At 48.9% G+C, this 24,409-nt stretch overlaps 1 protein-coding gene across 2 annotated transcripts in view; it reads right to left on the bottom strand.

Annotated features, from left to right (window-relative positions):
- Positions 1-24,409, bottom strand: part of LOC118775768 (E3 ubiquitin-protein ligase RNF43) — an 85,437-nt gene that overhangs the window by 22,079 nt on the left and 38,949 nt on the right. For both annotated transcript variants that reach the window (XM_036525851.1, XM_036525852.1), the window contains exon 2: positions 10,109-10,231. In XM_036525851.1, the coding sequence (XP_036381744.1) occupies positions 10,109-10,231 (123 nt within the window). The remainder of the gene's footprint in view (positions 1-10,108; positions 10,232-24,409) is intronic.

The following is a 24,409-nucleotide window of genomic DNA, read 5'->3' as shown; positions in this document are numbered from 1 at the left end:
TTCCCTGTGGTTCATTCTTAGATGTTCAGAGAATTTGAAATTAATCAAACAAACTCCAACCAGATAACCGATAAATATTGTAAAATAGACTCCAAGCAATGTTAGTGATTAAAAGATTAATTCCACAGTACGGTGAATAGTTTCTGATACTAACGATTATGTCATACCTTTAAAACAGAGTAACTGCTTAATAAAGCTAAACACTAGCACCACATAGTTTTGATGTCAGGTCTGGATATAAGAAAACCGAGAACAAAAAAAAATGCTTTGAAGTTGAAATGGTTAATGCCATTTTGACCTGTAACGCAGCCTTCAAGGAGAACGATACTGCTGGTGCTGACCCTTTGGTAAACCTTGGCCCTCAGCTACATGGAGGTTAAAAGCCAACCAGAGCATGCATCTAAGAGCAGATTGGCTCAGAGAAGTGGCCAGCAAAAAAAAAAAAAAATTCCTCCACACATCAAAGGGAAATATGCTGACTGTACTGGTTACCTTTCACCCTGTTCTTACTGGCCCACCCCTACTTGACCTCTGCTAGCACAGCATACCAGACTAACAAAAACATCCATCTTGGTAACTACGTATAACAAGACATTACAGTATTTGCTTAGTATATGCCCTCATCATGTGCAGCTCACAAATTTATCATATCCTTCATTTTACTAAAGCAATCCACCTTAAGAATTCTAGCAATGTTAAGTATGTTAAGACTGCAATTGGTTTCTCAGCAAAAATAGCACCGAAGCTTCATCCAGGATTTTACTCCACTTACAGCACTAACGCTGTGTTTGTTAAGGTAATCGATGACTTGAAAATGTCTTTTCAAGTTTTTTAGTTAGACTCAGATCTAAAAAGGCTGATTTTACACACGGGGTCCCACAGGGATCAATTCTTGGCTCCTTGCCCCTAACTTTGTATATGTTCCCCTTATGCAGAATCATTCGTACATGTGGCACCACCTTCTGCTGCTACCTAGATGAAACTCAGTTGTACATCTATTTTACCTCATTATGACAGTGCTACCAGCCACTTGGCTGAATGTCTGAGAGATAGATCTTGGGTCAATTCAATTTCAAATCAGTCAATCCAAGGATCAACTTAAATTCAATTAATGAATGAATGGAAGACTGCATTTTCTATGAGGATTTTTTTTTAAATAACTGAATTTCAATCCATTTCCTGATCTGGCTGGACTGAAATGTAACTGTCTCTATTATTTACCTCCAGACAAGTGTTATCCATCAGCAGTGCCTTGGCCAGGATTCATACCTGTAAATGTCTGACTACAGCTCCTAAAGTTCCTGACCTCTATGCTACCATGCCACCTGCCAGAGGATCTGTGCCCTGCCCTTGACCTGCTCTGGTGTCACTCTGTCCCTGTTCTCTCTGACCTTCACCCACCACAGCCAGAATCCCATTCCACGTTACACATAAGCACACATTTCTGGGAGTGAGACGGCTGCACAAATGTTCCAGTTTCACATTTAAATCAACTGTTCAAAACCACAAATGTGAGACTTGGGACCATTTGTTTAAGGCTGGGGAGGGGAAGGCATATCTGCTGGAAAAGCAGCTTTATTCTCATGAGAAACCTTTCAGCGTTCACCTTATTGGTGCAAATGGTGCCAAGAAGTGCTTTCCAAAGGAGACCAGCTTTCATTCACTAATCCTTCAGGTATGAAGCCTAAAGTAAAGTAATACACCATATACAGATTTCCTTATTGTTGACTACCCCCATGGCCAGCCAATGAACTCATGAGGGAAGTTCCCTGAACCCAAATTACATTGCAATTCAGTGGCTTGAATGCACATTTGCTTCCAATCAATGGTCCGGAAACACATCCAAACCAAATGTGCATAAAATGTAGTCCTTGGTATGACTCTTGACATGACAATGAAAAAGTAAAAAAAAACAAATCCAGGCAGACGGCTTTGGCTTCTCTCGGACGCTCGCTTTGTTTTCACACCGTAGCCCAGCGCCGGAGCGTTAGCGCACGCATTCAATAGCAGGGGGGGGACGCGGAGGCTTATTGCTTGTTTGGATGTGGAGATTAGACAGATTTACTCCATTCTTTGGGAGCGCTCCTCAGGCTGCGTCCCCCCCCCCCCCCGGCCCTGTTGACAGGCGGCTTTCTGCGGCGTTTCAGATGGGAGGATATCAACGCTCGGGGCATGCCGGAACGCCGCGGGTTCAATCGCCCTGTTTTTCGCCGGATTACACGGCCGGCACATTGTTTATCACAGGTGGCCCTGTTCTGAATGGCGTTATCTCCGTCTCCCTCACACACAGAGACGCGGAGACACAGAAACGCTATGTGGCGAAGTTAAGGGGGGGCAGAGTGTTAGGCTCGCTTGTCCTTACCGCCCTGTCTGTAGACTTTGGCTCGTTTCCGCTGGACGGTACAGCGTGCTGCCGCCTCTATGACGGCAGCTAAAGACTTATCACCTTCAAGTCTGGTCGGGCCTTAAATTTCAAACACCAGGGTGGGGGGGGGGGAGGATTGGTGGGGCCCCACAGCAACTGTGTCCTGTTGTTCAGTGACAGTAGTGTGAAACAGCGGTCGCCATAGAAATGGCCTCTATCATTGTCATCTGTTTGCTATCATCTCATCACCCACATCGCCCCTCTGGTCATCACTGCGTTGCTCCGCAGCTATGTTACAATCTCCAAATATTTAGTCAGAAAAACAGGGCCCTGGAGACAGGGGGGTTTATCGCATGTTTTTTCCATGGGAGAGACAGCATTTCAAGGGCTTTGTGAGAACAAAAAAAAAAGACCTGGAAGGGGTATTTTGTTTCAGGGTCTTTATGCCCAAAGAAACTCAAAATCACGAAAGGAGCTGAACCCGTCCTGGGAGCAAATCTAATACACTACACCAACTACGCTAGATCTATTAAAACAAAGACGAGGCCGCCCCCTTCCAACCCCATTCTCGCTGCGCAGATCCAGGATTCCAGACATTCATGATTTCCCTTTGTTTAAAGGCGTTTGCAAAAGAGCGGGTCCGTGTTCCAAGATGAGAAGGACAAAAAGAAAAAAAAAAAAAAAAAAAAAAAAAGAAATGCAACGGCATGTCTTTTAGCTCTCCACTTCAGCTGAAGAGTTAGCGCAGAGGCTGAAGGTCACGCTAGTTAAGTGTCAAGCTCACCCACCGGCTCCACGCCAGGATCCTTACGGTTACAACATCAAACACTGCAGCCTGTGCCGTCCTCCACATTGTTTAAATACTTTTTCATCTGGCGCTGCGGAGTGACTCGCACCGCGCTTGGGGACGGCCTCACAAAGGCTCTTATTGTTTTCGCATATCAGAAGTCCTACGACCGCGGCCCGCTTCCCTGATAATATCAGCACACAACGCTGTGGAAACAGCACAGTGGCACAGGAATTAGGGAGCCAAATTCATGCCTCCCGTCACAAAATGAGAGATACACGACCAGCATTTTCACTAAAAGAAAGAAAAAAAATGACCAAAAGAAAAACAAAAAAAAAAAAAATCTATTGAACAGACTATCTGACTCCCTGTCAAACTGGCCGTGAAATCAGTTTCATCTCCTTCAAAGTGCCTGACAAAAAATAGAATTCTAACTGGCTGACGTAAATGGATATAAGAGTTGGGGGGGTCTGATTTTGGGATTTCGGAGAGGGTCAAGTGTGTGACTGTGTGGCACCATCCAGCTTGGGGAGGATAAACCAGGAAGGATAGGAAGAGGTGCATGTAAAGGAGGGAACTGTGCTGGCAGGCAATGTGCAACCATCGCTCTAAACAGGGCTCTCCATACTCAAAGACTGCAAAACGCTATTCCCACTGAACTGTGGGCGTCCCGGAGGAAGGGGCATGAGGGGGAAAAAAACAAAGAGAGAAAGAGACACAAGGAAAATTGGACCACGTAAAAGCTTCTGTTCATTAATTCTGGTCGCTTTTGCAGTTAGCGTGCAGGAGAGGTATGTGGTGCCTGGGGACACGTTTGAAAAGTTAAACCTAAACAGACATTCAAAGGGCTTCAGGTGAAACCTGGAGACCTGACGGAGTTGGGCGTTCACTCCCCAAATGGTGGATTTGTGGCATTCCTGCATTGTGGGAGCGAAACAAGTTTGTGAACAAAAAGAGTCGAAAACGAAAGCTAAAGGCCATTGTTTGAAGAGAAAAGAATCAAGGCGGGGGTGAGGCGGCCTGGAACTTTGCTGTGGGCTGGGAGAAGAGTGCTACGGAAGGAATCCAGGTATGCTCTGACAATACCTGCCCGGACCTCGCTGTTGACTGAAGCTCCGGGCTGTGGAGCCACAAGACGAACTGAAGCTCGCTGACAAACAGCAGGGAGCCCCTCAGAGTGTCGACAGTTACAGCTTCAGCCAAAGGGCACAGAGTCTGAGGCCCGGGTTCTGGGAATTGCCCGGCAACAACGCTGTCTGTCAGTGTGCTGTTGTTGGAAAACACCAGTTAGTTCCAACAACGTTTGAAAAACACTGACATCAGCGCTGTGTGAATACTAAAGTTTGCTAGGATGTTTGTTCAGTGAGTATTAACATGCACACAAGACAACACGGAGGTGGAGTGAATGTTACAGGCCTGTCTAAACCCTTTCCTTTTTGGGCCTGGTTTCTACGCTGCTGGACTCATCTCCCCCCTCGTGCTCACCACGCTACACCCTTAGCGCCAGCTCATCCCCTGGGCCTCAGACGAGCGGCCCAAACGCTCCTCAGAAATTGGCACCGGCCCTGCGCAATCTGTAACTTCTCCCCGGCAACCACTCTAAATGGATTAAAAAGTCAAACAGATAGAGGGAGTGCGTCCGACTGAAGTGGTGCCAGAGCTAAACAATGTCCCAAACTGCTGCGCTTTCAACAAGCCGAAGGTCAGGCCCGCCCGTTCAGCAACCCGACGCCTGCTCTCCCAGAGGCCCCGCCTCCGCTCCCCTCCCCTCCCCTCCAGCGCCAGCCCCCCGGCTGGCTGGAGACCGCATTAGGAACGAATGAGTGCCTGCGAGGCGGGGAGACGAGGGCCCGCTTTTCAAGTGCAGAGAGAGAGTCGGCAACCCTGCCGCAGAGACCCACGCATTAATCACCGCCCGGGCCCCGCCGCTGCAGGCCCGGCGGGGCCGAGGAGCGCCCTTGTTCCGACCGCTCTCTCTAAAAAAAAAAAACCTTAAATAGGATGACGAGAAGTGACGGAGCAGCGCATGCATTTCCTTGTTTATAAGCCTTGTTTGAAGGCTTAAGATCATGGTGGCCTAGAGTTATATATATATATTTTTTTTAGAAAAAGCATGCTTCAAAGGATTTAAAAGGAACTTTGGGTGCGTTAAAACGAGCCTGCCAAAACTTCGGAGATCCCAACAGAACCGCGATTGAGGGCGAGACAATGGGGAGAGGCACTTGGAACGGAGCTAAAAGCAAACTGAGGTGGTCTGCTGGCCCAGTGGCCGATGACACACAGCCAATGTGGCGTGGAGTTGCCTTGACTCAGGCAGCCACACAGTGCACTTGCCCATTAATGCCGTCTGATGTGTGAAACACGGGCTGCACGATAGCTTAAAATCTGCCGTTATGGACTCTCTCCTGATCTCTTAAACAACAACAGTGCCTAGGCCCTTCACAATCAGTGCATCTATTCTGAGATATCCCTTTTGTACCTGCTTTCTGCATTTGCCCTCAATGCTGATTCAGATATTTTCCAGATGTTTCTCCGGCAGTCCATTCTTGATATGTCTCCCGTGAGTTACAGCAGACGTTTGACTCAAACTACCGAACAAAAACAGCCCGAGCCCAGCCTCGTCGCGTCCGCTGGTGTAAACAGGGGCAGAGGCAGGGGCTTCCCGACAGGGCAACCTCAGATGATCAGAGGGGAACAAAAACAGTCTCGCGGGTTTGATTTATTAATCTCTCAGCGGATTTCCCTTGTTTTCTAACATTTCCTGTGACCCGGGCTACTCTTCCTGTGCCGCCGTGCGCGCAGTGCCATGGAGCTGCACCATCTCTGTGCTCGGGTGGGGGGGGGGGGGGGGGGGTTGTGATGGCGCATCTCCCGGCCAACCGACGCGGTGGCTGGTGACCCCTCAGCTCCTTTGGGTGCTGACACCCCGAAACCCCCTCCATCGTTATGCTGAGTGGCTCGTTAGGCGTCCGGGTCAGGGGGTGGGGGAGGGCGGGGGTTGCCAAGGCGTTTAGCGGTGCTGCTCAATGTACTCATCACCACCCTCTCAGCTGCATTTCCCACAGGAAACGGAGGGCAGTCCCAGAATGCCATTTGTGAGGCACGCTTTCACATCTAGACACTGGGTGGAGAATACAGCCCCTCTCCCCCCACACACAAAAACACATATTATCATCACCAGCAAGGGTCCAGTCATAACCCCTCATGCACCTCTCATTCCCATTCAAAGCTCAGTCATCAGCAGGGCAACACTACAGGCCGTACTAGAAGCCAAGCACAGAGGGGGGTCAGTTACAAACTGAAGTCCAACAAAAAAAGGCTTTATGTCTATGCAAAATGAGGTGGAGGGAGTACACAAGAAGAAAAAGTCAAAAGAAATTCAAAGGAACTCTCAGAGCACAGTGGTGCAAATATCTTGTACACTTGTGCAACCAAACCAAAACAAGATCCTTCTAGTAAAAATCAACATTTCAACATATAATTTCAGTCCAACTTTGTTTTGTGGTCATTTCCAGACCTATCACATTTCTTAAGTGCCACTCTGTGACTATCTGCTTTGGCAGTGCTTCTTAGAGTGCTGAAAGGAAGTTAAGAGGAGAAGAATTTCAGCGTTACACACGCACGCACACCCATTTTACTGTCCCTCCCTGCTCAGAGTTTTTTTCCTCCCAGACAGAATTAGAGAATTAGAAGGCACCGGGATTACTACTGGGCAATGAAACTGCTTTGGAAAAACAGGGAATGAAGGAGCGAGGTTTTCTTTGAGTGCCAACATGTCCAGACATGGAGAGCATGTACAGCCATTCTTGGAGATCAGGCTTGGTGAAAGAGACCCCCCTCTTAATACCTTGCTCTTTATTAAGACTGCATCTTTGCAGAGATGAAGTCTGTCAGGGAGTTCAGCTCAAGATGCGATTTAGCCATGTAGCTTGGCAGACCTTCTAATCTAGAACATCTTAGGTAGTTACGTACACATCATCCATTCATACAGCTGGGTATTTACAGAAGCAATTTTGGTGATGTACCTTTCTCAAGGGTACAACAGCAATGCCCCCACTATGCCACAATGATCACACTGAGCGCTAGTTTCCGTTTAGCTTGAGAATCAGTGATGGGTGACCAGTTACAGCCCACTGCAATTATGAACTGTGAATGATGTCGAGCAGTTTGCGGGGGGGGGGGGGGGGGGGGGGGGGGCAGTCAGTACACGTTGCACAATGGCACTCCTGAACCCTGGGACTCGCCCATCAAATCCTGATACTGTTATTTGCATGCCGAGAACTGCTTTTAAATGCAAATGGAGGTGAAAGCTGCGCTCGGGGGCTGGGAGGCAAACTGGGTCAGCAGTGAACACCAGGAGAGGGCGACGACACAGCTCGACAAACACACTGGCCTTGCTGTCACCTGGCCGGCTGGAGAGGACAGCGGCCATCATTATCCACTGCTCTGGCACAGTAGTTCCAGCGCTCTCATTCCCTACAACCTGTTTACCCATTCAGAACCAGAACTCCTGCATCGCAACCCTCTGTGACGTACAAAGTTTAGCTGCCAGCGATAGCTGGTAGCTACCATCCTGGTGAAACTACCTCAGTTTTCACAGCACCTGGGTGGGGAGGCTAAATCAGACACAAAATCCAGTCCCTGTGGTGTCCCTTCCCTTCCTTTCACAGGAGAGACCCAATCTCTCCTTTAACTGGGCGTTATGGATGACAGTGGGGAGTGAAGAAACAGCAAAACGGGACGCTTTCATGTGTTGGTCTTTCATTTTGGGTCAAACAGTAATGTGACAATGAGCATGCAATGACTACATTAAAAAGTATAAATATGGCCACAGGTATGGCCAGTCTGGGAACACCTGCCATAAAAAGTTCCATAGTTACCAGGCACAGCTGCCAAAACCAAAATGAACACGTTAGCAATTTGAACAAGAAGATGATGGTTTCAAAGGTCTGGTCAAAGGGCATTTTATTAATACTTGGCAACAAGCCTGTCTCTGTGCCAGGTCAGAAATGGATTCAGATACATTCAGTTACAGTTGTTAATGAGTCCAATAGATTAAATTAATTAAATGTGCACAAACTGGACTCATTTTCATTCAGCTTGGTGATGGGGTGACAGGATCCATCTTACTTTTACTACAGTTAAAATTACAGCAAAGCAAGTTGTGAATCAAAATGACAGAAAATTATTAAAAATAAATACTCTGGGTTTGAAATCTATTCAGAGACATGTAGGCCACAAGTGGATATCTGTTTTGTATATATAGATTTGCAAAGCAAGTGCACTTAATGAAGCTGTAATGAGACGGTACTTTTCTTCTTCATTCATTTTTTTTTTTTTTAGTCTCGAGGTCAGAGTGTAACTGGTTCATTCAGCCCTATGCCGTGTTCTTTGAAAATAGCGTGGCTTCAGCCCGGAGCTGGAGCGGTTGTGCGAGAAACTCTGCCCACTATGGAACGCGCGGCCAACTGTCTGTTTACAGCAAAATATATTTACGGCTTTCTGTGTGAAAGGCGAATCGACCACAATGCAAAGCGTGTGGAATGTATTGGTTATGGCTTAAAGAGCGCAGCCGCGATAACTGTAGTTCAAGGACAGTTCGCAGGAGGAATCTGGATCCCGCTGTTGTGTTTAGGGACAACAGAGTGTTGCCATTAAAGCTTTAATCAGTGTTTGGAGACAGTCTGAACTTGACACAGTAATCTTCCCCATAACACCACCTGTGTATCAACAGGTCTCACGCAGCAACTGGCTAGAACAGTAAGGGCAAGCAAAAGCACTCCTCCCCCCCTCCCCCCTTAGTCTGGGAGACAATTTAAGTCCAAAAGTTCTGGTTCAATCAAAATCTACCTTTACAAACCCGCAGTCAAAATTAAATGAGAATTCTGATGTTGTAGAAATAATTTTTCCTCTTTGTTTTGAATATGGTTTAAATCATCACGGTTATTTGCTTCACCAATTCCTTACAAAACGTACAAGAACTGCAAGTGTAAATCTTACCCTGCAGCCTAGTTATACAGCACAACTTTTACTGAGGGTTGGAAGTAGTGTTAGCCTTGCTCAATCACTCAGTTACAGCTGGGATATGAGCTTCAAACCCTCGTCCCCAGCGGCCACCGGAGCTCTGAACACCATATTGCGTGTGGCCCTGAATTTACACTTCCAGTGCATCGCCATCTCCTCCCTCTGACCTTTGTTCCGAACGATCCAACATGGCGCCAGAGGTCCTCGGTGGCACTGGAGCGCGGGGATGCGGGAAAGCAGCTGGGGGCCCTAGTGGAGCTGTCCCTGGCGACAGCTGGGCCTGCATTTCTCAAGTCTGAGCCAGGAAGCCCGCTCTCACATACCAGCTCTGCCCTGCTCTTCCCCCAGCGGGACCATCGCAGCCATATCAAACATCCCCGCAATCACATTCAGGCCCTGCCAACATCCTGCTCCCCCAATACCATGAAAGGGGCCAAGTAATATCCGTAAATCCCCCAGTAAAGGCCAGTCCAGCTTCAATGGCAGACGTGCTCACTATAAAAACACGAGGAGCGCCGGCGAGAGTCCTCCCGCTCCGCCGTTTGATTCGTTTTCCAAACGCGTGGGTGCGCTTTTTGGACCGAGACAGACCATCTTAAACAAAGGGGCTGTTTCGCTCTAATATGATTGACACTTTACCACTCTTTGGGTATTCAAACTACATTTCTGAGCGGAACTTTAAATCAGCTAGAAATTCATTGGGGTGGGGGAAACAAAAGCATTCGAGAAGTAACCTTCCAGAAGTGACCGATGAACTTGTGCATCTTACAATAAAACCAACCACTTATTTTTCTCTTCAGGAAACATCTTCCAGGTGTGCTCCGAGGAGAGCTCTGGGCTGTGGAAGGTGTGTGCGCGCACAGGCGGCAGCACTGAGCAGCCGCGCGGCGGGTAGAGGTTAGTGGGACAATGCACCCGGGATCCGGCCTTACCTTCTCCAGCAGCGGCAGGCACTGGGGCACCTTGCGCTCCAGGCTCTCCAGCTTCACGATGCTGATGAAGACGGTGGCCTGCTGCTCGTCCTCGCTGGTGTTGCACAGGGACAGCGGGTGGGACTGTGGGGAAGGACACAGGGCACGCGGTTTAGGGCGGGGTGCCATATAGGGCGACAGAAATGGCCACGCTGGGTGCAGGGAAAACGGGCATGCTCAAAATGTCAATGTCACACCTGAATGGTTTGGAACGGCCCATAATGTTGCAATTAAAAATGATCTGATTATGCCAAGATAAGAAAAGGTACACAACTTGCCTGAACCGTTGTTTGCTACCACTGATGGGAGTGTTTTTTATTCCTGTGGTCCTCCCCAACCTCCACTTTACAAATAATTATATTCTCCTGTGTCTAAAGAGGTGGATGCTATTGTTCGACCGCACAGGAGTGAAGCTGTGCAGATATGTCTGAAATAGGATCCCACCCTCTACCTGGTTCCCGATAAGCACAGCGGCTGATACCCTGTGCTTCCTCCATATGTGGGCTCAGATTTGACTAATAGACTCCTTATCAAAAACAAAAAACAAAACAAGCAGAAAACACAAACCCGTCAGACCGCTCCAGTTCCCTAAAATCGGACAGGTGCTAAATCAAAAGCAATCGTGGAGGCAACATCAGGGCTATAAAATGTAAACCCTCCCAATGTGGTGCGCGATTAGGACAGGAGGCAGCTGCTAATGCCGAGTCCAGCCCATAACGGCGCTGCAGGACTCGTGTGGTGCAGGACGCTCCATGCGTCGGTGCGAGTTGCGAGGGGCCGGTGTTCAAGAGCTCCAGAAATAGCAGCGGTGACCGCGGGCGGTTGTGCCGGGGTTGGGGGGGGTGGGTGCACACACAGCGATGGGGTGGACACTTCACTTTCATCCCCTTGCAAGCAAGGCCAGATGTGCGTGCGTCTCCCCCCCCTCCGGGACTCGCCAGCAATGGGGGCTTACTTGGGAGCGCTGGCTCCCCCCCCCCCCCCCCCCCCAGCCCAGGCCATGAGGGTGAGCAGCATCTGCCGCGGGGTTTCATGTGGCTGGGCTGAAGTCATGGGACTCCCCTGATCTCACCAGCGGAAATCCCAAAATTAAAAGACCCCGGGGGTGATATGGAGGGCTGGCCGCTCTCCGGGCGTGACGTCATGCGCCCTCGCGTCCGCCGATGGAGAGTGTGTGCGCCGCCCAACGAGCCCGGGGCCGCAGGGCAAGGTATGCCGCAGCCCGGGCCACCACCCGCTGGCATCCGCACAGAGTGCATGGGGGCACCAGGCTAACCACGGTGTAAATTACACCCTGCTGAGACCCAATGGCATACCAGGGCGTGCCACTGAAATCTGGAAAATGGGGGAGATTTAGCAGAGGAAGAGGGCGGCTTTTTGAAGACACGTCACGCCACTCACAGAGGACACCCCACCCAGTGCTACCCACAGAGAGATGTTCTCTTCCGTTCTCTTTCCTTCCACGAAGGTAGGGAGAACACCATAAGGAACAGAAAGTACATCGCTTATTACCTCGTTCCACATAACTGCACTGTTCCTCATTCTTGCCAGGAGAGAGCTAAGCTGGGGAGTGAGCATTCGATGGAGGGTGGAGAGAGGGCATTGACTACGCAGGCAGGCCGTTTCCCGGGACACTGCGCGCCCAGAGGACAGAAAAGGAGTATCGCTCTCCCCCTGCGTGCAGCGCGTGGTCTTGGTCTGGCTCGAGCAGCTGCTTTGCTCATTTGCCATTTACTACATCAAAAACAAAAGGCCTGAAGTAGGACCTGGAGCTTCCAGAGACAACAACAGAAAAATGAATTAGGCAGCACTGCATCAGTGTCATCATGCAGGCTTGCCATCACGGCTCCTCCTCCGTTCCATTCTCACGCGCACCACACCTCTGCAACTGCTCCCTTACAGGAGGGCAGAGGGAAATGTGTCAAAAAGGAATTAAACGTCTGCATGCTGTCTGCTCCCGAACAAACAGGTGACAAAGCGTGACCTGTGCACACAAAAAGGACAATGTTTTAGCGACTCTCGTTCATCGAGGTGAGACATGATGTCACCAGCATGTCCAAAACACTTCTGTGTGAACAGAGAGGAATCTTATCAAGCAGGAATGAAATCAAAACTATCCGCCGCTGGAGCTTTTGTACATCAAAGATGGCTGACGATTAAAAAAAAAAAGTAATAATTGGCATTTTGTTAAGTGACACCATCATTTGCGCTAAATGGTCATAAAGACTTAAAAACCTTCAAAGTGGACAATGGTTTGGTCACATGCCAGTTTGACACAAAGTCTAGTATGGAAAGACTGTACAGTGTAAGACAGACACAATCACTGCAAATATGCGTGTGTATGCCAACGCCAAAGGAAGCTGCAGCCCAGCTTCCATCTATTTTTGCTCGCTAATTTTGGAATTGAACTGCAAGCAGCGACAGTAACAGCCATATGATCTACCAAAATGGGTTTGTTTGGTTTTGAGGGGGCCCTAAATGAGGCCTGAGAACTAGAAGTCGAGTCTCCATTTCACGAAAAGAAACCACACTGCTTACAAACAGTTTCCCATCCATGTTAACAATGGTCACTCCAAGGTCTATACCCATAAAAGCACAAGAGATGTCCTTCCATTCCTCTGTAGCCACGATTAAAGACAACCCTCCTCTTCAGTTCAATCAGTCTGACCAAAATACTCCCAAGGCTAAAGTCTAACAGCTTGAAAACAAACGGCAAGGGAAAAAAAAAGGAAAAGTAAATAGCAGCTATGCTGAGAAGTCAATATTTTTTTCCCCTCTGCCCTGTGGGTCTTCTTTTTTCATCCGCCAATATCGGGAAAGCTTTTCTTGTTCATCTGATGCCAGGAACAAGCTCAGCCTTGGCGGTTATGTCAGTGTGTGTTACAACCAAAGGGACATGTCTCGTATGCTTCTGCCCTTCAATTTCAATCAAAATAAGTCTATTAATGTTTTCATGCATATTCTTAATGACCTTGTCCTTTTTTAATTACAAAAAACAAAATTAAAATCAAAAATACATGTCAGGAAATGTGGAGGTAAAAATCCCATTGTTTACAGTCAATAAGGAAAAATAAGCGCCCTTCGAGTACATCTGCAGAGAGCCAACCCTGTGAACCGCAAGGAAGAATTCCATTAACCAAGCTTCCCCCCACACCTCCCCTGCCCAAAAAAGAAAAAAAAAATATTTGGCACCTCAACTGGTTCTGTTCCGACCCAGTTTCCAGAGGAGCCTTCACCGTCACTCCTCTGAGCTCCGCAGCTGGGACCCTCAATCAGACTCCAACAGCTCCCAGTCCAAACGGGCCACGGAGCCAAATTTCCCATCAGGAGACACCTGTGGCACAGTGTAAGCTGAGCGAGCAGCAGCTGTACGCAAACCGGGTCTGGAGCGGGCGTGAGGGCGGGGGGGATGGCGGGGCTCAGTGTCCCGGGAAAGGCCCGGAAACAGAAAGGAGGCTTGGGAAATGGCTGCGGGGATATTTTGACTGGTCTGGCAGTCCTGAAGGGGAGTCCTGGCTGACATCTGAGACATTAATCTGAGGCTGTGTTGAATCCCTCCGTTTGGTGCTCCTCTCTCGTGCCTCCTCAAGCGGGCTTGGCTCCCGCGGCCGGCGCTGCAGGCCCAGATTCGGATGCGCTTGGCTTGCACTGACACTACATTCAAAATGTCGCTCCCGCCGCGGCCGCCGCTCTCCTTGCTTGTGCGGAGACGCTGTTTGTTGGAATGGTGCACTGCTCCATCCAGTTTCTTGGCCGATTACTCATAATCACAAAGGAACTGCTTAAGGGAACTGACTAAGTGTATTTCCTCTCTGCTCTCACAGTCCTTATATCATTCCTCCTGAAGGGTTCACCATTCGCATCAGACATGATATACACGCACACAAAGATTGTATTTCTGTGTGTGTGCAAGTGTGTGTGTGCATGGAGGGAAAGATTAATTTTCTGTATTGGCCAAGGGATTGTTTTTGTGAATAGTTATCAGTGTAAATGCACTTAAACACATGATAAAAACTGTAACAAAATAGTAAAAAATAGTAAAAAAATTTTATTTAGTTGTTTTTTTTTCCCCCCATACAAAAATTGGTTTATGGACTCTTCATCAACATGAGGAAGGTTTGAGATATGATCACAGTGAAAGACTGCATATAGCTCATAAATTGAAAAACACACTTCAGTCCTCATGCTAAGGAGGTGGCAGATACAGCGACGATTGTTTCAGCTTGTGAAGGATTCAACCTGCTGTAAGCCTCCCGTCAAAGAAAAGTGACAGATTATACAAGAGATTTATAATTCCTCTGAAGCAGCCTTAGTCTGCAGATGTCCATGTACTCTTCTGGACCGTTCATCATTTTTAGATGCAAAATCCTAACCCCTTTCCCCTGTGCTTCCCCTTCCTCCAAGTCTCAGATTATACGGACCATGAATGTCTCACACAAATGAACATCCTGACAGAAAACATTTATCTTCCCAAGAGGAAAATGAAGCAATATTTTGAAATGCATCTTTCTTTCTATATGAGTAAAAGTATATTTTCTATATTGTAACCAGTCATGGTGTAATGTACCACCAGCAATCGTCCCACCTGGCACAATTTCTGCACTTCCTGTTCATATCCCCCTTATCCCACTGGTTACACCAAGGTGACAAGCAGGTGCTGGAGGTGGTGGTGCAGATGGTTGAAGTGCCATAAAAACCAGTTTGCTGCCCCTTCTCATAAAAACAGTGCCAACAGTCCCAAACTAATTACTGGTACCAGCCAGTAAGTTGAATAAACCATTAACATCACGATGTGATGTGTTTGCGCTAACTTACTTTGCCCCAAGTTTACTTCACTGGCACCCAGGAGAATTCATCTCACTTCCAGCATAAATTTTCCAGCATTTGTGTCGACTTAAAACTTTTCAGTGTTGCACACACTAGCACACATGCACATACAGACATAGGCACAGCCTTCTTTGTTTTTGCATTTTCAATTTTTTTTTTTTTACCATGTTCAGAGGCAGACAAAAATAATAGCTGGTTCATCTTATTTCCATGTGGCCACTCACGATCTCAGATTCACAACAGACAACAAAGTGGTTGATTTGTAACTGAGGTTTTGCAGTTTCAGCTACTCGCCGTTCTGACCACAGCACTCAAGTTGCATTACCATTTTGACCTAAACGGAAAGCAGGAACGTCCAGTGCCGTTCGGGAGACCCCGACACAGCTGGACGGTGGGCCCCAACCACACCCTGCAGGTTATCGAATGCCCCCCCCAGCAGCAAGGGTCGCCCGCAAGACCCGACCTGGAGTCCCGGGGACAGAGGTGCCTCGCATGGCAGTGCCGGTCCGGGCTGGCGGGGGGGAGAAACCCTACACCTGGCAGGGCCCGGGAGAGCAGAGCCGCAGTGCGGCGGAGAGAAGGGATCTCATTGCAAATGTCAGCGCCGCTCAGGGGAGGCCAACAGCTGCCCTCCCACCCCCCTGCCCTCGGGCCCGTGGCTCCTCCGAAAACTGCCTCCACGCACTCCCGGCAAATAACAACTATCCCTACCTCCGAAACATCTGGAAAAGTCCCGCTGCAGAAGTTTCCGATCCCGGCGAACGCGGGCGGACGCGAGGCATTACCGCTTGAATCTTGTCAAAACAGAGGCGCGTCAGATTTCCCCCACTTTATTGACAGTGTCAGGCCCACCCCTCCCCCCCATGCGATCCAGTAACCGTTACCGCAGTGAATAACTCGCAGAAACGCGATACCATAATGACTTCAAAATAATTACTTCATGCCTTAGAAAAGCCCTGCTACCCAAAACCACCGGGGTTTTTGTTTTCCAACTTCCAAAGAACGATTTCCTACTTTTCAAATGGTCCCTCTTGTCTTGGACGCTTAAAGACTTCCAGACCCTCCGTATGCCCCGACACAAAATGAGACCTTAAGATCACGCATAGTCAGGTGTTGCAGTGAGAGGCCATGTGTTTTTCTCAGCACTGGCACTGTGATCTGCACACAGGAAAACTTCTATGAAAAATGAGCCCCTGTCATTTTATTTATTTCAGGTGACGCCGTGCTAAGTGAGCTTCTCTTGTACTGGTCTTGTCAAAAAGCGGGTAACTGCAGGTGAATTGGTACTGCGGGACACAGACAGCCAGCTAAGTAGTAAAACACAATCCTATCGCCTTATCCAGAATCAACAAAAATAAAAGATGCTTTGGAGACGTCCACGGGAATTCTGAAAAAAAGGTCAGCTTGCCTGTGCATTTTTTTTTATTGTTTTATATGTCTGAAGCTGTGATTATGGTACATATGCTCTCACAAAAACATTACAGCAGCAGCACTCCAAGCCCTGTGACTGCACTGGTGTAGTGGTGTTGCAGCAGTTCCCCACAGTGGCCAGCAGGGTGCGCAGTGTCACTGAGAGCACAGGGGACTCCAGCTACGGTGTGCAGGAGCAGCGCAGCACGCTGCCTGCTGCGCCACTGACCCGTTACTATCCCCCAGGAAGAGCACAGACTGGGGACGAGTAAAAAGGGGCGGGCTGATGGGCGGCGCTCCTTTCTGACGCGTTTGCCACTGCAGCCTGTTCATCAAAGCGAGGAGCTGTCCCCGCTCCAGACCAAGAGGCCTTAGAACAGGAGCCTAATTCTACTGTACGTACAGTGCCACAGCACAAGAAATCCATGACATCAGGAACTATTACTACTGTACCCTGTGCCAATCCAGTAAGCGATGTGTACAGTTTGCGCAGCGTCTGTTGTGAGCGGTGTTGACCTAAAACATTTAATGAGCTTTCTAAAATTAGCTCCGAGCGCCATGTGTGGGACGCTCGTGTCGACCGTACTACAGGAGCAGTTGGGCAACAGGAAGGATCAAAGCCAGCCGCGCGGCTATGGGGAGGCGATCTAAAACGGGAGCGACCCAGAGCGTCCGGGAGCAGTCAATGGCTTCTCAAGCGCCCCTTGACAGAAAAAGAACAAAAGAATGTGGTGCGCGGGCTTCCCGCCCGTTCCCCTCCGGCTGTTTACAGTACCGGCTCCCAGCGTGTCCGGCGGCAGGCCTCTGTTGTGGGCCGGAGCGGGCCGCACAAGTCACAGCCCAGACGGGCCGGGCCGGCCAGATCTGTGCCCCGCTGGATTCTTTCCACCGGGGACCGCAGGGCCTCCCATGAGAGTCCCTGTGATGGATTTCAAAGCTCACAGATAGGGTAAACAAAGAGCTTCCCTTCTGACGCGACGTCCCGCGCTGGCGTTTTGATGAGCCGCCTTTCCTAAAAGGCGGGCCGTAAACGCAGAGCCCTCCCGGACATCCTCTCCCCGACACGTTCTGAGGAGCAGAAGCGCTCTCTCTGACACACTCTCAGGAGGAGAGAGGCGCTCTCTCTGACACACTCTCAGGAGAAGAGAAGCGCTCTCTCTGACACACTCTCAGGAGAAGAGAAGCGCTCTCTCTGACACACTCCCTGGAGAAGCACTCTCTGATACGCTTATCACTGATATGCTCTCGGGAGGAGAAACCCTCTCTATGAAGTGCCCTCTGGGAGAGAAACCCTCTCCAACGCACTGTCTGGAGGAGAAACCCTATCCCTGATGCTCTATGGAAGAGAAATCTTCTCTCCAACGCAGTCTCTGGAGGGGAAACCGTCTCTCCTACGAGCTCTCAGGAGGAGAAACCCTCTCTCCAACACACTGTGACACGTTCTCAGGAGAAGCGCTCTGCAGCTGTGGATGGAAAGTTGGCGGGGGGTTGGGGGGGGCTTTGATGGCTGGCTCTTGGCAGCTGGACCTCCGCTCTACAAAGCCCCCAACATTCCCCCACCCCCACAATCCCACAACCCCCATCTGTACCTCTCACTAAGTCTGAGCTCGATCTTCCTATAGTGACCTCACAGCACGGTCCTCTTTGAGGACATCTTGAGTTTCATCTCACAATTCCAGCAGGATGGATTTGGGTTTTTTGTTGTTTTTTTTTTTTTGGTTGTTGTTTGTTTCATCCATGGGTCACGACCAAAATCCGCAAAGGCCACCTCGTCGAGAGTACCCCCAAATTAAGATCATATCTCATGCTGTTTTGGAATTTCGTGACCACAAATTGCATTAAAATCGGCCCCTAATTCAAACTGTAGAGGGAACACAGCAAACAAGCTCACTGTGGAGAGGAGCAACCCGCATTTAGTCGCAATACAAAATGGAAGATGGGGTAAAAAAAAAATAGGCAAGCAGGCAAGACATATGGAACGTGTTGCGATGGGTGGATCTGAAGAATGGCTGTCTGTAACCAGTGTCCCTTTTCCAATCCGTCCGATCCTTATTAATCTCCCGCTCTGCGCCGCCTTGCCTTCCCCAAAGCTGTAACCACCGGCCACATCATCTCTGAGTGCCAACGCACCACTTGGCTCTGCGCAGCCCCTGGCGCTCACCAGCCTCAGCCACCTCTCCCCCTGTGCCGCTCCCAGAAGCCCGGCCCCGCTGACGTCTGGCTACTGTGTGCTGTAAACCCAAATAAAACGGGGCCTTTCGAAAGCCACGCGTTTAGAGGCTGCAGGGAGGGCGTCACGGCGTGGGGGGGGTGGGGGGCTTTCATTATGTCCTTTTAACGAGAGACAGGTGCGTTTTATGAACGTTCACATAAAAAAAAAAAAAAAAAAAACTCGGCCCGTCATGCATGTTTTAATATCTCCCTTTTCACACAGGATGAGACACCGCAATCATCCACCTTCCTTTATTTCAGCTCAAAGTTCAAGGCTGTGCTTGCTCTGATGGATTCTGCCTCCCCCACTCTCTCTCTCTCACACACACATACACTCTCTCGCACACACGCACACTCTCTCTCTCTCTCACACTCACACACACACACACACACACACACTCTCTCTCACTGACACACAGCCTTCCCTCCACGCAGGGCCGTGGCCCTCCCAGCAAACGAAACCGCTTTCTGCGCGGTGTCTTTGCAGCCTCTGGAATTCCTCCCCTTTCACAGTGCTCTTTTGTGGGCCGGAGGCCGCACAATGGACCTGGAAACAAAGCACCTGAAGCGGAAGTGTCTCTCTAGCCTCCAAGCAGGTATAGAATGAGGTGCCAAGCTGCCGTATCCCACAATGCACCGCCAACACACTTCAGCTGAGGCCGTGGCCCCTGTAAAATGATCCTTATCTTTAACCTGTTACAGGTGCTGCAAGTTAGACTACTAGTTTAATTTAATTTCGCACTTCACCCATTGACTATCTTTTAACTTGTCACTTACCGAAACAACAACCTCAAAGAGTTTTTTTGACATTCAGCCATGTCTGGACCCAAACCTGATTTAAAATGTTACTGTGTGTAATGACACTTTTGGAGCGCAAGTAGGATTAGGTTTCTCTGGGATGGTGAGCTGTGGCTACAGTTTTATTTTCTAGGCTGAGGCAATGCGGAAGAGAAAAATTCAATAAAAGTAAGGGAAATCATCATCATAAATCTATCAGATATCCCTCCTACAGCACAGTCCAGAGTTTATAAAGTTTATAGTACAAGGATTATACTGCAGTTTGCCTGATGGAGGCAAAATATCTGCCAGTGCTTCCTCTACAACAAAGTCAATGCTGTCGATTGGGCTTGCTGTTGTTACTGTAAGCTGCGGATGAAAAAACACAAGCGAATTCCAGCTAGAACGCTGAGCACTCCCCGGGCACCGCTGTGTGTTTACGGAATTATGGAAGAAAGTCATTTGTGGGAGAACACATCAAAACCGTGCCGCGCTCTGACGTCTTTCTCCACAGAGCGGCATTCTCGGGCTCTGACGCACGGGGCCCCCGCTCAGTCCCGCACTCTGACTCGGAGGCCCGTGCTCCCCGACGGGCGAGGCAGACACCGACTCAACCCCCGTCCCCCCCACCCTCCCCCGAAACCCGCAATCTGCGCCATCAAACATCTACATCTCCATCTTTGCATCCCGGAGGAGGAGGAGAGACTGGCTGCTGGTGGGGAGGCAACTGGAAGGTCACCTTAGAGAGCTCGCCTTAGAAAGCGAAGGCGCACGGTTCTGGAAGTGCATCCGCAGAGGTTACGTATAAACAACTTCTGCATTGCTACTGAATATCCCTCCTTTAGAGGGTGGGGCGAGGCTCCCAATACTGTTTTCAATCCACTGCCCATTGTACATAGAAGACCCCACCCAACCCTCATTCTTTGCATGCAATCATAATAGTACCAGAGATGCAGTGCTTTAGATCCTGAAACAGAAATCTATTTCAATGAAAGCAGCAAGTTTATAAGTTACCCAGAGTACATTTACATTTACATTTATTTATTTAGCAGACGCTTTTATCCAAAGCAACTTACAAAAGTGCATACAGTAAGTACAGCGACAGTGAGTACACTGTGGCTGACACTGAAATCAATCATATAAGCAGAATTCTCCTTTATTCACCTTTATTCTGCATCATCCATGCCAAATGAGTGAGTTAACAGCACCTTTTAAAGCAACAGAGAAGAACTAGACCAACAGAGAAGAACTAGGCCAACAGACAACACCGAAGGACACATATATTTTGAAGGAGAATTAGGCTGAAAAAGGCTCTTCCCCACTGGTAGACAGGGTAAAGCATGTGACTGCATTGGGCGCTGGAGCAGCCGGAACCGCGTTTGACGAAGAGCCTGGTAATCCCGGCGTGGGAGCGGCCGAGAGCCGAGACGTACGTGGGCAGGCTGGCAGAGAGTGCAGTTGGGCGCTGGACGTGGTCACGGGGTCACTCTGCGGCCGGAGCAGGAAGGACGGGCGCTGGGTGACCGCGCCATGGCGGCCTTTCATCGCCTTCTCTGCAGAGCCGCTGAACTGCACCTCCCTCACCTCCCGCGGCGGACCTACAGAGCCCTCGGCCTGCTCTGACCCAGGGCACCATCCCTGCCCAGACGGCCAATCATCATCCTACCACAGGCGCGGAGCTGAAGGACAGCGTGTAGGGTGAACCATTTCCTGAACTAGGAAAATGTAAACACACACACACGCACGCGCATATGCACACGCACACACAGAAACCAGTTCAGTGGGGCAAACTCATGAGTGGCGCAGAAGATCCCTGCCGCTCTGTGCGCTGCCGTGAGCACCGTCCCGTTACGTCCAGGAGGCCACGGAGCAGGGGGCGCGTGGGCCAGCGGAGGATGACCTCTGGGTTGCTGCGGCGTCTGGTGCGGGCGCTCCTCCTGAGCCCAGGCCCGTCCCCGCTCCACGGCCTGACGCTGAGCCAGCAGACGGCCGGGAGTGAGGGCTTCTTGGAATGTCATGGAAAAATGATTGCGAGGAATTCAGACTTCTCTGCGCAGAGTAAACAGCCGGGCCGGGGAATGCTGCCTCTCGGCTTTGAAGTCACTGATCTCCCTTATCGCCGGTGATTCAGCCGAGATAGGGACCAAAAAAAAAAAAAAAAAAAAAAAAGAAACTGTTTCTTAGCAGTGCAGTGCAGGCCGAAACTATGTTGGTTTATTTTAAACCGTAACTTCACAGTGTCCCGGCCACTGTGGTCATGATACTGCCTATACCACCAGGAGCTACACCTACGCAACGCATTATGAGCTTGTTTGGCGGTTGCCCGCAGTCAGGGAGACTCGCAGAGCTTCCATCTTTACTGAAGCTACTGAAGCCAATTCTGACAAGTTGCATACCTCGCAACTCGCAGGAACAACAGCGCTGCACTCAGAATCAAAACTGCAAGCTTCAGCGGAGCGCCCCCGCAACGACGCCCTCACACCTGCTCTCACACAACGCCGACAGCTCTGAGACCTCTGCTCGACGGAGTGCAGCGCCCTTCTGAAGATAACTCTCCCAGCTAGCGTCAATTAACCTGGCCTACTCCCTCCAGCGTGTTCTAATACCTTCTTTCAACATCATTCTTCCAAGAAACTGCTGTCCAAGAAAGCTATAGCAGACTAACCGCCTCCTCGCAGTTCACCAGACTAGCAGGCACCAGCATTTCAGCTACAGGCTCTGAGGCAGGATGTTCTAATATATGGCATTTATTCAGATGCGCCTCTCAAATGTCATTCGCATCTATATGGGGGGTAAACTCAGTCAATAATCTCAGCTGTCCTCCTAAGGACATGCTCTTTTGATTTAGATATTAGGAGAGCAGTGCAGTGTAGTGGTAAGGAGCAGGGCTTGTAACTAAAAGGTTGCAGGTTCGATTCCCTACTAGAGCGCTGCTGTTGTACCCTTGGGCAAAGTACTTAACCCACAACTGCCTCAGTAAATATTCAGCTGTATAAATGGATAAAATTGTAATCTACTGCATGTAAGTTGCTTGGGACTCTGGAATGCAAGTGGGCAATGACATGCAATTGTGACAAGCTGCAGCATCAACCTGGCCACATATTTCCACATATGTGCCACATATTCCTTTAACTGCAAGTTCTTCACTGGGTCACGGAAGAGAATAAGCTAGAGGTCATCAACTTGTGACTTCCATGTGGTGAGGACAACTCAAATCTGATACGGCACTGCAATGGACCGACAAATTTCTACGGCAGAAAACAAGTGATCGTATTGTGCTTGTACACTGTCCTGAGGATAAGCGAAGATTGGAACAGGAAAAAAATAAGCCTAACTACAAAGCTACGTTGTTTTCTTAAACTTTTTTCCATTGAAGTAAGGGGAACAATGTGTTTTGCATGAGATTGTTTATTTGCACTTTATTTATTAAAAGGGATCTCTGGCTTGCAGCTGTGTAAATGGAAGAAGTTAGGGACAGTCAACACTAATTAGGCAGAAAAGCACAGGGAGAAAAAAAAATCACAGTGGTTGATGGTGGTGCCTGGCATTTAAAAACTGTTTCTGTACAGCATACAGAGTGCAGATCTGAGCCCACAGAACATCACCCCGGCCTGTAGAAAGAATACTTGGGGTGTGAGGGTGTACCCCCTTAGCCAACCGCTAGGAAAAACTGTGCATATGGTTGACAGATCTCCTTTCTCCTCTTAGTGTGACCAGGATCTCACATAGAGTGGTTACGAGTGGCAGCAACAACTATGGTTGCCAGTTCCATCTTAAGAAAGTAATGACACCTAGTACTGGTAATGACTATAAACAAACATACGTGAGTGGAAAGTATAAGCATAACTACTACTATTTTTATAGTTAGAAATGAACAAGTTAAACAGGCATTCTGGCATTGAGGCATTCTGTTGTCAAGGAGGGACTTTTCAGCTTCCCAACTATTGTGATTGTTGAAATTATAGTTGTGAATCTGATTATGCTAGTGATGCACACAACTTTCATTATTTAATCAAACTTACTTGTAAAATACTTAGGTATAAAGTATAAAGATGCTGAGCAGCATTTCTGATTGCTTTGTGACATTTACAAGTGTCACAATTCCAGTCCTCAAAGAAGGCAATCCATCATCGATGAGAACAACAGAAAAAAAGCTTGCAGTCAGTACGTCCCTATTGCCCATATTTTCCCACAGTCCATTCTTGTGTCGGTGTCTTGCACTCGTAGGACTCTCGTAATGAGTGACGAGACGAGTGGGCTACATTACAGTATGTAATGGGTTTGCATGAGCAACCACACGACTGTACTGAGCACAGTTTGCCAGTACAGCCATTGTGCCCAAAGAGACATGTGAACGAAGCTCCGGAAAATGGAAGCCACCATCGCTGCGTTCCCGACCCCCATGACAAACGTATGATCAAAACTGCCTTGCTCGAAATACACAGAGGACACTCCATTTCCAAGTGTCTGTCTTGTCCTTGTGCCAATCAAAAACCCAGATCAAAGACCCAAGAGCAAGCCATCGATTTCCACAACCCTCCAAATACACCAGGAACAAAATGTCTTTGTGCACAGCTTATATTTATTTAGACATCATTCCTCATTAAATGTATTTTTGACATAATTACAGAACGAAACAACTTAAGCTCTCCTCAAGGCATGCAGGCCTTGCCAGGACTCTCAAAGACAAAGCAAAGCCCTCTGGCACCACAAAGTGATATTTTCAATTGCATTTAGGAATCACGATTTTTTCTTCCCTCTCGGCGGGGAGAAAGCCGAGATCCCAAACGCTCAATTAGGAGCCGATCTCGTCAACACAGGCCATCTCTGATATGATGTTTCACATTTTTAGCTGTCACCTCAAGCTAAATCTTCAAGTGGCTGACTTGCCACAGGCATCTCGCTTGTTGAAAAAGACATCCCCTCATTTGCGTTGCTGGCAAAACAAACCTGACTTCTGCTCCACTTTCTCCCGGTGAGGCCTACCGATCATGTCTGCGCTGGGTCCGACGCAAAGGCTAGCTATGAAAGGTGTTC

This window comes from Megalops cyprinoides, chromosome 3 (assembly GCF_013368585.1).
Source record: "Megalops cyprinoides isolate fMegCyp1 chromosome 3, fMegCyp1.pri, whole genome shotgun sequence".
Classification (NCBI taxonomy): domain Eukaryota; kingdom Metazoa; phylum Chordata; class Actinopteri; order Elopiformes; family Megalopidae; genus Megalops; species Megalops cyprinoides.
Note: the sequence above shows the minus strand (reverse complement) of the source record. Positions and strands in the feature narration are given on the sequence as shown.